Here is a 15,616-nt window from a genome sequence, read left to right as displayed (position 1 = left end):
TAAGTGAAAAGGCTTCAGAGGATGAAGTTCAAAGCTCTGGAAAAAAACTAGTGCGTGAACCTTGAGTTTAGAATATTTAATTGCTGTAATAATAGTAGTGTCTCGCAGTGAACCTCAAAATTAAATATTAAAGTATTCCTCCATTCATTTTTCCATTAGTTACGATTTATAATAATGTTGCAAGTGACAATGTTCAGCAACAAGAGCATGTTGCTACTGTTTGTGTAAATCAGAGGTAAATATTTGAAGCTCAGTCTGTGTCTGAGGTAATGATTTATGATCCCGTGAGGTCAGAGGGGATCAGAGGCGACAGGAGCGGGTTTAGAGGTCAAAGAGCCAGGTCAGAGGTCAGAGATCATCTTTGTGGTCAGTCCAGGGCAGGGAAATGTGCTGAGAGAAGTTCAAAACTCTCCTGGGGAGCTCTGCTGATGTGATCCTGCCTGTGGGAGTGTATGTTTTGTTTCCCAGGGGAGCGTAATCAGCGTGGCACTGGTGATGGTGGCAAAGGAGTGGGTGGGACCTGACTGACCCATTATGGTTGTAGGATGGAGGAGGAGATACATACAGAGATAATCAGTAGATATTACCATCTGGGCAGACAGAGCAGGGCCAAACAAAGGCAACACGTATCACACACACACACACACACACACACACACACACACACACTGAAGAAGACCAATGTCACAGCAGCAGGCTAATTTCCCACTCAAGTGTGATGTTATACTTGAAAGTTGACAGATGGACAGCACAGATAGATTCAGTTCAGATTGTGTGAAAAATAATGTTGGATGTTGCAGTGACCGTGTATTATATTAATAACACTGTTTACAAATTCGATGTCTTAATTTGATTTCTGAGCTTTCCTGTTCACACTTTTGAGCAAAAAGCATTTACTATGATGTAGGATGTTATAAGAACTATGAAACACAAAAACAGATCCAACTGTTCTGGCTCTGAATACATCAGAATAAACTGTTTTCATTTTTGTTCATTCAACATTCTTTATAAAGAGCTTTTCTAAAAATAGATGTTTTGGAGAGAAAAAAATTGTGATATCTCGCCTTGCTTCCACTATCCCAATACATCACAACATATCGTATTATCATCCTTTCTTTTGGGAACGTATCATAACACCATAGTCTTGCCAGTGCGTGGACCCTAGTCTCTTGGAAGTCCAATGCTCAATCACTAAATCCTTATGTTGTATGTCTCAGTCTGTGTTGAGCACCCACCCACAAGCCACTGGGGCGAGGATGAAACTCAATTTTTCCAAAAGATATTCCCTCATCTGCTGTTTTGAGGACGGTGCTGGGGTGTTTGACACATCTCCAAATTTGCCCATAGCTGTTTAACTGAGCTGAAATCTGGTGACGGCAAAGGCCACAGCGCGGGAATCACATCATTTTCATACTCATAAAACCGCTCAATGATCACACACACGTGCCCTGTGGGGCCACATTCATCATTCACTGATTTAATCAGACTTCTGTCTTTTAATCTCCCATATATTGATAGACAGAGAGACGGATGGACAGACAGAGAGACAGACTGAGAGACAGACAGACAGACAGAAGATGAATGTCAAAGCAGCAGGCTAATTTCCCACTCAGTATGTGTGTCGCTGTGCTCTGCTCATACTTGCAAATGGACAGGGGCAGATGGACAGGGGAAAGAGAGAGAGAGAGAGAGAGAGAGAGAGAGAGAGAGAGAGAGAAGGGGGGGTGTTTGAAGGTGGGGAAGTACAGTGAAGCCCTGTGGCTCAGGCCCATTAACAGTCGTGATTTATGCAGGTCTGCATGCTGTGGTGGGACAACGTCAGCCTGGTGTGGGTATGTGTGTGTTTGTGTGTGTGTGTGTGTGTGTGTGTGTGTGTGTGTGTGTGTGTGTGTGTGTGTGTGTGTGTGTGTGTGTGTGTGTGTGTGTGTGTGTGTGTGTGTGTGTGTGTGTGTGTGTGTGCTGATTCAGGGCTTCACTAGGCCACACTGATAATACACTATGTCTATGTGAGCGTGCATGAATGGCGTGTTTAGGATAACTTCGTGGGCAGACAGGCACCAGACAGCCTGAGTCCAGAGTAGATTTTTTTCTTTCTGATGGGAGTTCGCTCCTCTTCTTTCCCATTTCATGCTCATTTGCCTGCACACATATGGAGCCCGACAGCATCACACGTGTGCCAGCAACTCACCACACAGACAAAGACACACAAACCAAGCTGGCCTGGCTCTCCCAAACCTCAGTAAGCTTACAGTTTAGGGTGTTATTACTGCACGTCATAGGTTTGGCTGAGAGGAGACGGTTCTGTGATGCTGCTGCCTTCTGGATCATTTGTAAGTGTTTCTGTAACAGACTAACATAACAGGGGATTCGGTTTCATATCCCATCTATTCTAACTTATTTTCCCCTCTCTCTCTCTCTCTCTCTCTCTCTCTCTCTCTCTCTCTCTCTCTCTCTCTCTCTCTCTCTCTCTCTCTCTCTCTCACTCCTGAGGTCACAGTGAACCCGACGGTGTCCAATTAAATCTGGGATGGTGTGGACGACACCCAGAAGCCGATGAAGAGAGGGAGAGGAGGGATGATGAGAAGGGATCTGTTGAAAGAGGTGTCCTCTGGTTTCTCTCTATACAATATGTGCATAATGACTTCTGCTGACAATTAACTTTGACGCAAGCCCAAAACCCCTCCACCCTTCACCCCCCTCTACCCCCTCCCCCCAGCTCAGCCCCTCATCTGCTCTATACCCATCCTTGATTCACTGCCTTTTAATCTTTTCACTCCTCTCCGCGATGACGTCTCGTCTTCTGTTGTTCCGTTGTCTCTTTGACTCAGTTTTTCCTCAAACTGGCCGGCTGACTTCAGGAATGACAAATATATTTACGGCTCCTCCCGTCATGTACACACACACACACACACACACACACACATATGGTTGGTAAACCCCCCCCCCCCCCTCCTCCTCCTCCTCCTCCTCCTCCTCCTCCTCCTATGTGAGTGGATACAGAGTGACTGGGTAATGAGGCTCACTCACTCGGGGTCGTGACCTCGCTGGGAGGAAGGAGGACTTGAGGGGGGGAGTAGAGAAAACAAGAAGTGTAGGCAGAGAGGGAACAACAGCAAGATGGAGGAGGGCTCCTTCTATGTCTCCCCCCTTTTCTCCCCCTTTATTTGTCATATTCTCTGTGTTCCTTGTCAGCAGTTAGAGTGCTGCATGGGCGCAGGGGGAGAGAAGGGGGAGGTAGCAGAGAGAGGGAGAGAGAGAAAATGTTTAAGTGCTGATGGCAGCCCCTGGTTGCTGCTGGGACCAGGGTGTCAGCTCTTATTCTGCCACAGCATGCATCTGACAGGCAAATGATAGTGAAGGAGCCAGGGAGGAGAAGAAAGCAGAAGAGGAGGGAGCCGGGGTGGAAGGAGGGAGGGAGGGAGGGAGGGCTCATCTTCATCCAGTGTCTGTTTTGAAGACAGAACAAGAGCTCCAATAAGTGAGAGGGAAGCACAGTGGGAAGGTTGAAACTGTTGTTCTGCACCAGCCACATCACTAAACTCTCTCCCTCCTCCTCCTCTTCTCCTTCTCCTCCTCCTCCACATCCTTTCTTTTCCCCTTCTTCCTCCCCTTCCTCTCCTCCGTCACTGTTTGCAGATAGATTGAGTTATACTGCTCCCTCGGTGACAGGCATTCCCTCACGTTTCCACGGCAATGAGGTCAGAGGTGGCCGCTCGTTATTGGCTGTTGTCTGTAATCATCACAGATCGTGCTGTGTGTTTGTCGGCCCTCCACCACCTCCTCCTCCTCCTCCTCCTCCTCCTCCTCTCTTGACCTCGCCGACCCTGCTCCGTGCAGCAGAGCGTGACCCCCAGGGGCCAAAGGGGTCTCGACTGTCGCGACCTGGAGGTCAGGGGTGTTTACAGAGCGCTGCCGGTTGTGTTTGTGTGTGTAAAATGTAGTGTGTGTGTGTGTGTGTGTGTGTGTGTGTGCATGCAGCATCTTGGGCTGATAATACAGAACAGTAGGCAAATAAGAGTCACATCCGTTTCAGGACCAGTGGCAAGAAACTGACAAAAAACATTACGGACAGCATCATTTTCTGACAACCATCCTCTCCCATCACACACACACACACACAGACACACACATATACACACACATACACACACTACTCCCTCGTTCCCTTATCAACCACACAACCACCTCTCCATCCTCTGTGCTGTTTCCTCACTCTTCTTTATCTCCTCTCCCCAGTCTGCCCCCACTGTCAGTTTGTGGTTGGCTGATGTTTCACAACTGGTCTCACAGCTGTTGATCAGTGTGTGTGTGTGTGTGTGTGTGTGTGTGTGTGAGGGTCTGCCTGCTGGCTTGCATGCCTAATGCCTGCGTCCTTGTCCGTGTGCGTGTGTGTGTGTTGTGTGAACGTAAGTGTCTGTATCTGTTTGTGTGCACGTGTGTGCTTGTGTTGTATACAGTGTGTCCTGCAGCAATCTCTCTTCATTGATTCAGCGGTGACAGACTGGGTTATAGATAGCTCTTTGAGACCCTCACGATCAATCTTATCACCAGCAAACTTCCCCCTCACAGCTCACAAGAGAAGAAGAGGAGAGAGAGAGAGAGAGAGAGAGAGGAAACGAAAGAAGAGAAGAAGGAAAATGAAAGAAGAAATCGTGGAGAGACTGGGGCAGGAAAATACAGTGTTCATTTTAATAACATCTACATTCTTTTTTTTTTTTTTCATTTTTTTTTTACTTTATTTTTAAAGTCACCACGTGTCTGTACATTTACATGTACACATGAAAGAAGGTCACGAGACATAGACAACATAACAGTCACAACATCATACACATAGAAAAAGAAGAGGAAAAAGAGAAAACAAAGCAAAACTAAAAAAAAACATATGACATCAACAATCACATAGACAGACACTCAGAAAATAAATAATAAATAAGCATTAAAAAAAAAAGAAAAAAAAAGAAAAATTACAACGAGCAGGATAATCACAGTTACAACAACAAAATTATGATGATTAAATCAATTGTAGTAGGTTGACCACTTGGCCCATCTTATCTCATATAGTCTGAGGTTACCCCTCATTTTATATGTTACAAACTCCATTTGATGTACCTGTTGAATGGTATCCCTCCATTTTTCTATTGTTGGCTGGGTTTTCTGAAGCCAGTTTCTGGTGATTTGTTTTAGAGCAGTTATACGCAGCACCCTGAGCAAATAGTCGTCATTTTCCTCATGGGGTGTGTCTATGGTCCTTCCCAATAGCATATACTCCATATTTAATTGTACAATTAAACATCTACATTCTTATATGTGTGTGCAGGAGCAGCGAAGCAGACACCGTGCAGTTTTGTGGTTGCATGCACCATGTGTGTGTGTGAGTGTGAGAGGGGAAGTGACAGAGAGAAACCAAGGATACTGTGCAGAGATGGAGACAGTGATAGACTGCCCAGGTTCCTCCAGGCCACTGTGGACACACACACACACACACACACACACACACACACACACACACACACACACACACACACACACACACACACACACACACACACACACACACACACACACACACACACACACCGAAACCAAAAGCGGCGCAAAGGCGGCCCAGAGCGGCACCGCTGCTGACGAGCAGAACACCACAGAACCACCTCGAATAACCACCTCCTAATGGCATGATCATCCCGAGGTTTAACACTGTGTGTGTGTGTGTGTGTGTGTGTGTGTGTGTGTGTGTGTGTGTGTGTGTGTGTGTGTGTGTGTGTGTGTGTGTGTGTGTGTGTGTGTGTGGGCCGTGATGTGATATGTGGCTGTGATAGAACTAGGTCTCAGTGACAGTAGATGGGACGTTAGCTCGCCAAGAGTGGACAGTAATTGATGGAAAGCCGAGCTAACGTGATGTGTCAGACATATTAGGCCTGTCTAATCAATGGGAGCATGTGACCGGTTTTGGGGTGATATATATGTGTGTGTGTGTGTGTGTGTGTAGGATACGGTTATGCTGGTCACATCATCGCATGCACCAGTGTGTCTGCGATCCAAAACAGCAGACTGTGTTTTGCCTTTTTTTTTTTGAAGACTGGAGGCTGAAAAAGAAGAGAGGAGGAAAGAGAGCAGAGGAAAAGGAGATCTGAATGAAGCAGATGCTTAAGGGCAGGTTTCAACCCTCCCTCCCTGCTCTAAACACACACACACACACACACACACACACACACACACACACACACACACACACACACACACACACACACACACACACACACACACACACACACACACACACACACACACACACACACACACACACACACACACTTTTTCCTCTCCTTCACTCTCCCTTCCTCTCTCTCTCCCATGATGAATCAGCTGTCACTCAGGCACCAGTCCAATCTACTGATAATGAGAACTGCATCAACACCCTCTCTCCTCTCTTCCTCCCTCCTTCTCTTTCTCTCAGTCTCTTTTTACTCACACACACACACACACACACACGCACACACAGACAAATCATCCTTCCTCTCCTCTTCATATTTCACGCACACACAGAGGCACGTGTGCGCGCCACACTCTCATAAACTCATTCATCTCTCCCTCACTCATCCGTCTTATGATTCTCCTCCCCTCCTTTTTTTTCCCTTCCTCCCACCCTCCCTCTTTTCTCTCCATGCTTCCCTCCCTCCCTCCTCCTCTTTCCTCCTCCTCCTCCTCCTCCTCCTCCTCCTCTCTCCTCCTCCTCCTCTGTGCACGCTGAGCTGAGCAGTCAGTGGTGGGACTGAGGCAAAGGAGGCAGGATAAAGCAGGAGTAGAGACAGAAAAGAACAGAGGCAGAGAAAAACAGATCATTATACAGCAAACGAGCAAGAGGCCGCTGAATGAATAACAAGGAAGGGATTACAAAGCGCAGGACTAAAAAAAAAGAAAGAAAAGGACGCCAGCTGAAGACTCTACTCTCTCTCTCTCCTCTCTTTCTCTCACTCCCTACTCTCTATCCTTCCTGTCACCCTCCCACCAACTCTCTCAGAGGCTCTCCCTCCCCGAAGATCTCCTCACTAAGAGATGGCATGAGCACACTGTCACCCATCTTCAGCTGGTGGAGTATTTTCTCCCCTCTCTTGTCTGTCACTCTCTCTCTTCCTCCACCACCTCCTCCTCTTCTTTTTCCTCTTCTCCTTCTCTGGGTTTCTCAGATCCCTCCACCTGTCTTTTCTCTGTAAGCAGGGTGAAGAGGAGGGGAGGGAGGTAGACAGACAGCTGACCTCTCCCCCTCCTCCCTCCGTGCACCCGCAGGGCCCAGAGAGAGAGAGAGAGAGAGAGAAGGAGAGAGAAGGAGAGAGAAGGAGAGGGAGGGAGGGAGGGAGCCGTCTGATGACTTACACCAACAACGAGCTCCTTAACCCGGCTGACCACAGCCCCGTCCCCCCCGCCCGCCCCCTCCCCGCTTCCTCTACCCCAGACTCTTCTTCTCTGAGACAGTGGAGGACTGATCCAGGACCATGTTTGGATTAAAGACTCCACACTTCTACCTCCCAGGTAAGAAGACCGGCTCTTATTCAGGATTTCACTCTTCACTCTGTGCTGGTATTCCTCGTTCTGTCAAACTGTATCAGCTGCTGTACGCTGGACACATGGCTGCAGAGTCAATTTCCCTTTCATTCAATCATTCTTTCAAGGCAGAATTAATGGCTTGAGTGATGTCACATTGATTTACTGTCTGCTGACAGGTGCAGAGAGTTATCCTGTGCTTCAGTAATAGTTGAGGAAACTGCAGCCGCTGTGCTCAGTAATGTTTTTGTTGTTAAATTTTTATCAATTTCATCATTTTAAAAACATTCAGACTCGGTGCCAAGATTTTCTCAGCAACTGTTATTGCTCGTATATCTCAGGAACATTTCTATTTCATTCAGGAAACATGTGCTTATTATGTTGACTCATTTAGTTGTGTTTTTTCTACAATTTTTCTACAATGTAGACCACAGTGTCTGTGCGCACACCTGAATTTTCTATTGCTGTAATAGCAAAGCAATAGTTAATTGCTTGTTCATTATTTTTAATTGATTGAATTATGGCCTGAACTGGAGGGGAATGGAGAAAAATTACAAAACAAGCTGAAACAATTAACTGTTCCACAGAAAATTAAAAAGAAACTCTTCTGATAAACAATTATATAAGTAATTTTAAGCAAAAATGCAAAAACTATCATTACATTTTTTTTATATATATATATCTTCTGCTCTTACAGTAAATTAAATATATGTGAGTTTTTAAATGTTGGTCTGAATACACGAACTTAAGCATTTTTTAAAGACTGTTTTCTGACATTTTTACTAAATAAATCATAATGAATAAAATAATTGTCAATTAATAAATAAATGTTGGTCTGCATCTGCTTCCTGTTAGTTAAACAGCAAGAACGTCTATTGTCTGCAGTTGTGTGACACGTGAGAGAGAGCGAGAGCGGCTGGTGTCAGTGTGGAGACAGGTGTGAGGTTACCTGAGAAAGGTGCTTAAACATGGCTGATGGCTGGATGACAGGATGACGTCGAAAAGAGAAAGGGAGGAGGAGCAGGAGGAAGAGGGGGGAGGGGGAGGGTCAGTGAATCTGTGATGTGAGAAAGGGAGAGAGAGAGAGGGGGGGGGGAGCATGGTAAAAAAAAGGTGTGTAAAATGTTAAAAAGTAAAGGAAAAGGTGTGAATTGTAATGTCTGAAACAGAAGCGTTCACTCAGAGTCAGACCTTCACGGCGTGTGTGTCCCCCTCTCCGACCTCTGACCCTGATCTCCGACCTCTTAGTTGTCTGGGCCAGACGGTGGTCAATGATTAAAAACCCTGCTGTGGCAAGAGGTGAAGAGAGAGAGAGCGAGAGAGAGAGTGCGAGAGAGAAGCAGGGAAGGAGGGATTGATGGGGAAAATTAGAGGGCGGAGGGCAGATTAAACAATGTTCTTTGCCTTGTGAATCTTTCATGCTGCTTTTTGAATTATACATCTGCTTTCATAAATGATTGAATGAGAGTGATTATGTGGTGCCTTGTCATTGTTTGTATATCTCTCTCTGTGTGTGTGTGTGTGTGTGTGTGTGTGTGTGTGTGTGTGTGTGTGTGTGTGTGTGTGTGTTCTCTATCTATGTGTGCATGTCAACGAGAGAGGAAGAAGAAAATCTCTTCAGGAAGCAACAACCCCTCCACCACCACCACCACCCTCCCCCTCTCATCCCTCCCCCCTCCCCCTCTCCACTCTCGCTTTCATCCTCTTTCTTTCAGATTCCTAGGTCTCGCTTAATGTCTGTGTAGTGTGTGTGTGTGTGTGTGTGTGTGTGTGTGTGTGTGTGTGTGTGTGTGTGTGTGTGCGTGCGCGTGTGAACTTGACTGTGTTACTGTGTTACTGTGCATGTGTGTAAATGGTTTCTTGTCATGGCTGGCACCTTCATATATATGTGTGTGTATGTGTGTGTGTTTGCACCTGTCTGCGCTGTGTGTGTTTATATGGGTATGTTTTCATGTGTGTGTGTGTGTGTGTGTGTGTGTGTGTGCGTGTGTGTGTGTGCTCTCATCATTCACACACTGGAAGATGCCCCAGCCCCCCTCCTGGTCCTAACTGCCGTTGCTGTGGAGACTGTCAGCCACACACTTGCTCCTCAATGATCATTTGACAATGTAGGGGGGTGAGGGGTAAAGGATGTGTGTGTGTTTCTGTGTGTGCGTGTGTGTGTGTGTGTGTGTGTGTGCGCAGTGTGGAGCGATTACTGTGTGATTAGTCAGGGTAGGAGTGGAGCAGAGTAAGGATGAGAGAGGAATGGAGATTAGAGACAACAATAGAAAATCAGGTTAATGATACATATTATCTACATGAAAATCTTTCATAAAACCATCAACGGCAAAAGAGAAAAAAAAAGTGTGAGACAGAAGACATGATGGTGACAGTGACAGTGAGGATGTGTGTGTGTGTGTGTGTGTGTGTGCGTGCTACATTCACACATTGTTACAGAGAGCATACCATGGCATGACCTTAACATTGTATCATAAGGAAAAGAAGAAAGTGGCATTTTGCTATCTTCCACTCCCTGCCACTCTGATGACATGTGCCACACACATTGATGCAGTTTACCATTTCCAGTCAGTCAAACACAATTAAAAAATGTCTTTACATCCACAGCAGAAGGAGCATCAATGTTTTTTTTGAGTTTGCATATCACGGAATAAACAAAACCACCTTTTAAAAAAAATCATATAAAGAATAAGGCTGGTGATATTCTACATTTTCTTGCTGTCAACAAATCTCAAGACCAAAACCAACAGTGTGTTTCAATTTTCTTCACTCTGTCTGTGGTTCTCAGGCTTAAACCCATTTGTTAAATCTGAAAATGTAAATCTATGTAAAAACGAGTCACACATTTAAATGAAGCACGTTGTCCGTGTTCGTCATAATGAAGGAATATGTTATTCACTACAACAGAGTGGCTCACTGATGTTTTCACTGGAGCACAATGGAGCTCTATGGCACCAGAGGAATAAGCTTCTTCAGGCTTCGGCTGCACAGACAATACTTGTAAGTAGGAACAATCCGTTGTTGGTTTTTGGTCCTTTTTTTATGGGATTTGTTGACAATAAGAAAAATAAAGAACATCTCTGGGACAGTTCATCTCCAGTTCTTACAGTAGCACCAGGTCAAACCCAGCTGAAATGTCTCCATGAAGATACAACACACACTTCTGTGACATTTGTGTTTAATTTGTCCGTGTATTCATTCACTCACACGCGCACACACACGTACACGCATTATCCGTGGCGAGTCGATAGGGTGAGAAAGCCAGGTTGTTGACGTGTGTATTAGCCTGCCATATTTATTGGCTGCTGTGGTATTTTCGGGGGCTGGGTAGCTCTGTTCGACTTGACCTCTGCATTGATTTCCATGATACGTGTTAGAGCTACAAGGACACTGTAGCTTGTGATTTATGGCAGATGTCACATGAACGCACACACACTCACACATACATTTTGCAACACACACACTTCTCACTCAGCCTCAGGCCCCTGTACTGTCAGTGTGACATTTGATAACTTCACTCCAAATATTTGTCATGCATTGCAGTATTTATATTTGTGAATGTTGTGGTATAGTGGGTGAAACTGTCTTTCATCCAGAGAGCTACATGGAAGAAGACAAAAATAAGATTGGAAATGGCAGAAAATAATTCATTACTGTAATTAAAGAAATACAAATAGCTTACTTCAAACTGTATTTAAATACTGATGATATCCAGTTGGTTGTTTTATAGTACAGACAGACTGAAACTGGGTCCCGAGAGCCCGTAATGATAGATTGAGGATGCCCTGGTGGTGGATCAGTATCCCATAATTTGACTCCTGCCTCTCAAAGCGTCAGTCAACCTTTCTTCTGCTTCCTCCTCCTTGTTTTTCACTTCACCTTGGTTCAGATGGTAGGTGGGCCCTGTGCCGTGTGTGAGGCAGAATCTAATCTCTGCCTCCGAGTCTCCGTTTCAAGTGGGCCACGAGATGCTGTGTGTAACTAAAACGTATACATATGTTTATGTTTTAGTGGGTGGAGGAGCTGCTGGCGCGCACACATAGGAGTGTGTTTTGGCTTTATTTTTATTCTGTATGTATGTATGTGTGTGTGTGTGTGTGTGTATGTGTGAGAGAGCGTCTTTGTGTATTCATGTAGGAGGCTGAGATGGGTGCAGCCTCAAAGGAAGCTGCTGTCAGGCTCCCCTTTGCTGTTAATTGTGTGTGTACGTGTGTGTGTGTGTGTGTGTGTGTGTGTGTGTGTGTGTGTATCTGTGTGTGTAACCATGTGTGTGCGTGTTTGTGCTCACTAGTGTGTGCTGATGAAAACAGGGTCACAGAGCTCCACCTCAAGGGCACTGTTATTAATGAGATGAATAAAAGACCATGACAACGGCTTGATAACACAGAGGAGATAAAAAAACAACAACAACACTTACACACACACACTCACACATGCACAATTATACAAACACACAAACATCATATGGGAGCTGGGCGATTTTCTCTTGCCAAGAAAAAAAAAAAGCAAGAATAAAGTGCAAAACCAACCATAATCTATTTTTTATGTTTCCTATTCTCCAGAGAGGGTGAAAATAAACCCAAAGAAGGGTGTAAAAGAAAAGGAATGAATAAAACAACGTGTTTGGTAATGTCTCAACCAGAAAACAAACAAGTGAGCAAGTAAGCAAGCCATCCTAATTGGTCAAAGAGCTGGTGTCACTAATGAGCTCTTAATTAACAGAGGACTCACTTAAAGCACACAGGCGCTGCATTGCACGCGTGTGCGCACACATTCACACATACACACACAGGAAAACATGCCTGCTCTGTGATGTTTACATTCATTTAGAGCAGGCAGAAAGCTTTGATGTGAGATCTAACATGCAAACACACACACACACACACACACAAACACACACACATACACACACGCACACACACAGGCAGACGTGTACATGCAGTCTGCCATGCTCACTGAGCTGAGGAGATTGGGATAAATGCCAACAGATTTTGACCCGAGGTGATAACGACAACTCCTGGTAGCTCATTCACTTACACACACACACACACACACTCAAACATATACATGCGCACAAACAGACACGCACATGCTCTGAGTGCGCGCACACACAACAAACATAGCAGAATAAAACTGTAATAAGCAGCTCGGAGTATGATAACGAGCAGATGGCAAGAGGATTAGCCAAATGAAAATACAGCAGCTAAAATTTGCCGGCATTAATATCTTTTTACAGGGAGGTGGACTCCTTAACAAGCACACACATACACACACAGAGGCAAACATATACACATCTGCAGGATGGAGTGAAACACACACACACACACAGAGAGAGAGAGAGAGAGAGAGAGAGAGAGAGAGAGAGAGAGAGAGAGAGAGAGAGAGAGAGAGAGAGAGAGAGTAGTCAAATAGTCCTCTGCCCCTGCTGGTCCTGCACCATCTGCATGTTCATGAACCGTGTCAAAACATAATTGATTGAATGTGTCAGTGTGTATGTGTGCGTGTATGTGTCGTGAGTTTGGGTGCATATGTGTGTGTGTATATAATGTGTGTGTGTGTGTGTGTGTGTGTGTGTGTGTGTGTGTGTGTGTGTGTAGGAGGGGCCTCTACTCTGGGCTGGAGAGCTGGTTAGCAGCAGCTAGATGGCAGTTACTGTCAGACAGGGCATGTATGCTTTATAATGCTGATGTGTGTTTGCCTCGGTCCCACAGTGCTCCAGCCGAGAGGGATAGGGCACACACACACACACACACACACACACACACACACACACACACACACACACACACACACACACACACACACTGACGTCGCTTCACTGAAGAGCCTGTTGATTACCCAGGGGCACGGCTCTGTCTGCCACCTGGCCACACCATGTTAGCAGGTCCTCTGTGAACTTTCACATATGACTACACACACACACACACACACACACACTGGGCAGCTTCCTGCCCTCTCCTCTTCATCTCATTTACTCCTCTCCTCCTCTCTGTGCATCTAATTTGGTCTCAGCGTCGGCAGAGCCCAGCTGATCTTTTTTCTAAAACATGTAACCTCCACAGACACAGTGTGATTTTCAAGGGTCAGTTCATTGAAGGTTTTTCCAAGAAAGCGACTCACTTCTTGCCTCGCCCTCTGGACCCATGCAGATAATTTGTCTGGAAATTCTTGTTAGTGCTTGTTACTGTAAACTCATGAGACACAATATTGTGGTTACTGTACTGACCTCACTTTTTTGCAGAAATTTATGAAAACTCTCATCATCATCTATCTTGTATAAAATAATGTGGGAGAGGGGAAGTAAATGCTTTTTCACTTATTATTGTTATTACAGTAACTAACTGCACCCGAATAAGTTTACAGTAATCACCATATTCAATATGTGTTTATTACTCCATAATATACATGCAGGATGGATTTTAATGATAGAGACACTTTGGTAACATGGTGAACCTGCACCAAGAACAGTGTCTGTGTGCTAAACTTGATCTTTTTGCTGTTTATCCTATTGATGCAATTCTTTACAGTAATACCTAAAACAAGAGTTATTGTCGGAAGTACAGATACTTGAACTATTGATCAACACACTCTCACCTTGGGATATGAGTAGACCAGATTTAGGAGAGATGTGTTTCAATTACATTACTCTGAATTCACGGTGTCGAGGCTAATCACAACATTGTTTCTGCAAGACAAACTGTTCGATCAAACCGACCCTTTAATTCAGGTCAATTCAATTAGGACAGATTTTGTGTAATGCTGATCGCAGCCTATATATATGAAGGGACGTGTGCAGACAGACTGGTGTCATTTAGACTTTCTTATTGACATATAGTGACACAAAGAAAAACAGTTAATATGATTAACACATCAGAAAAAAGGTCCCAAACATGTCCCACATTCTGTTGCACACATAAACAGTGCACCCACTCACCCTAACCCACATACACACACACATACACACACACAGGGAGGGCACAGTTACAGGGCACGTGTTTGCTCATGTGTGATCTCTGGCCACCTTGTTCTGCTTCTGACTGTATTTGCATAATCTGCATAATGATGCTGGCTTTAATTGCCCACGCCCAGGTAAGGGATCATGTGGTTAAGTGGGAGATCATAATTATGTAAATAATTGGCCTGACCACAGCAAGCTGCTACTCTCTGCCATCTGGAGGGAGAGGAGGAGGAGGAGGAGGAACATTACAAGAGAGCGAGCGATGTAGAGAGAGAGAGAGATGGAGGAGAGGAAGAGGTGAGAAAATGAGGTGAAAGAGAGGGATAAGGGGAGAGAGAAAGGAGAGAAGGAGGGATGAAGGAATGAGGGCATTTGAGAGGAAGGTGCAGGAAAGAGCATATGGTGAGAGTGATGGCTGAGAGGAGGAGGAGAATTAGAAGAAAGAGGAAATGTAAAGAGGAAAAAGGATGAAAGAAAGCGATGTGTGATTGTCTGCATGTTTAATCTGTTGAAGAGTTCGCCCACAAGTTCCTGATGTCTTCCGTTTTAATGTAATGCTTGATTTAGTTTCCTCTTTTGAGGTTGTCCCCATGAGACAGTCCCTTCTACAAACCAAACACCCAAACACATGTATATACACTTCTAAAATGGAGAAAGGACCTGCCACACATCAAATAGTCAGTTTTTTATTGTCTACAAATTAAAGGAAACAAAAACAACAAATTGATCCCACACACAGGTATTGCCTGTATATCCACAGCCTGTATGTGTCTTATTCCTCTGTATCATACAGCTGGAAGTGGACATATAGACTTTGCATATATACGCTTGACTGGGTTCATGTCTGCAGTGGAAAAACAGGTTGCAGATGTGACAGAGAGGAGTCCAGTCATGTGATTACAATCTTCACAAATGCAGAGAAGCAGAATTTGATTCATTTTCTTCAACAGATTGAAGACACGTGTAATTGCATAAGAACAATAAAAGGGAAGCTGCAAAATGAACAAAATCAAGTTTTCAGACGCCAACACTTTTTTTCACATTTTGTTATGAATAGAATAGAATAGATTAGACTGCCTTTCATGAAATTTCTTCTGAGACAGTGCAACATTTAAAAAG

The 15,616-nt window shown here is 44.8% G+C and overlaps 1 protein-coding gene across 1 annotated transcript in view; it reads left to right on the top strand.

Annotated features, from left to right (window-relative positions):
* Positions 1-7,490: 7,490 nt before the first annotated feature.
* Positions 7,491-15,616, top strand: part of LOC310988023 (genetic suppressor element 1-like) — a gene marked incomplete at both ends in the record, with an annotated part of 37,317 nt that continues 29,191 nt past the window's right edge. Inside the window, one exon of the mRNA XM_083974506.1 lies at positions 7,491-7,527. Coding sequence (XP_083830632.1) covers positions 7,491-7,527 — 37 coding nt within the window. The remainder of the gene's footprint in view (positions 7,528-15,616) is intronic.

The sequence above is a fragment of the Trachurus trachurus genome (assembly GCF_905171665.1).
Source record: "Trachurus trachurus genome assembly, chromosome: 6".
In the NCBI taxonomy this organism is placed as follows: Eukaryota; Metazoa; Chordata; class Actinopteri; order Carangiformes; family Carangidae; genus Trachurus; species Trachurus trachurus.
The sequence above is the reverse complement of the archived record's forward strand: the minus strand, read 5'-3'. Positions and strand labels throughout refer to the sequence as shown.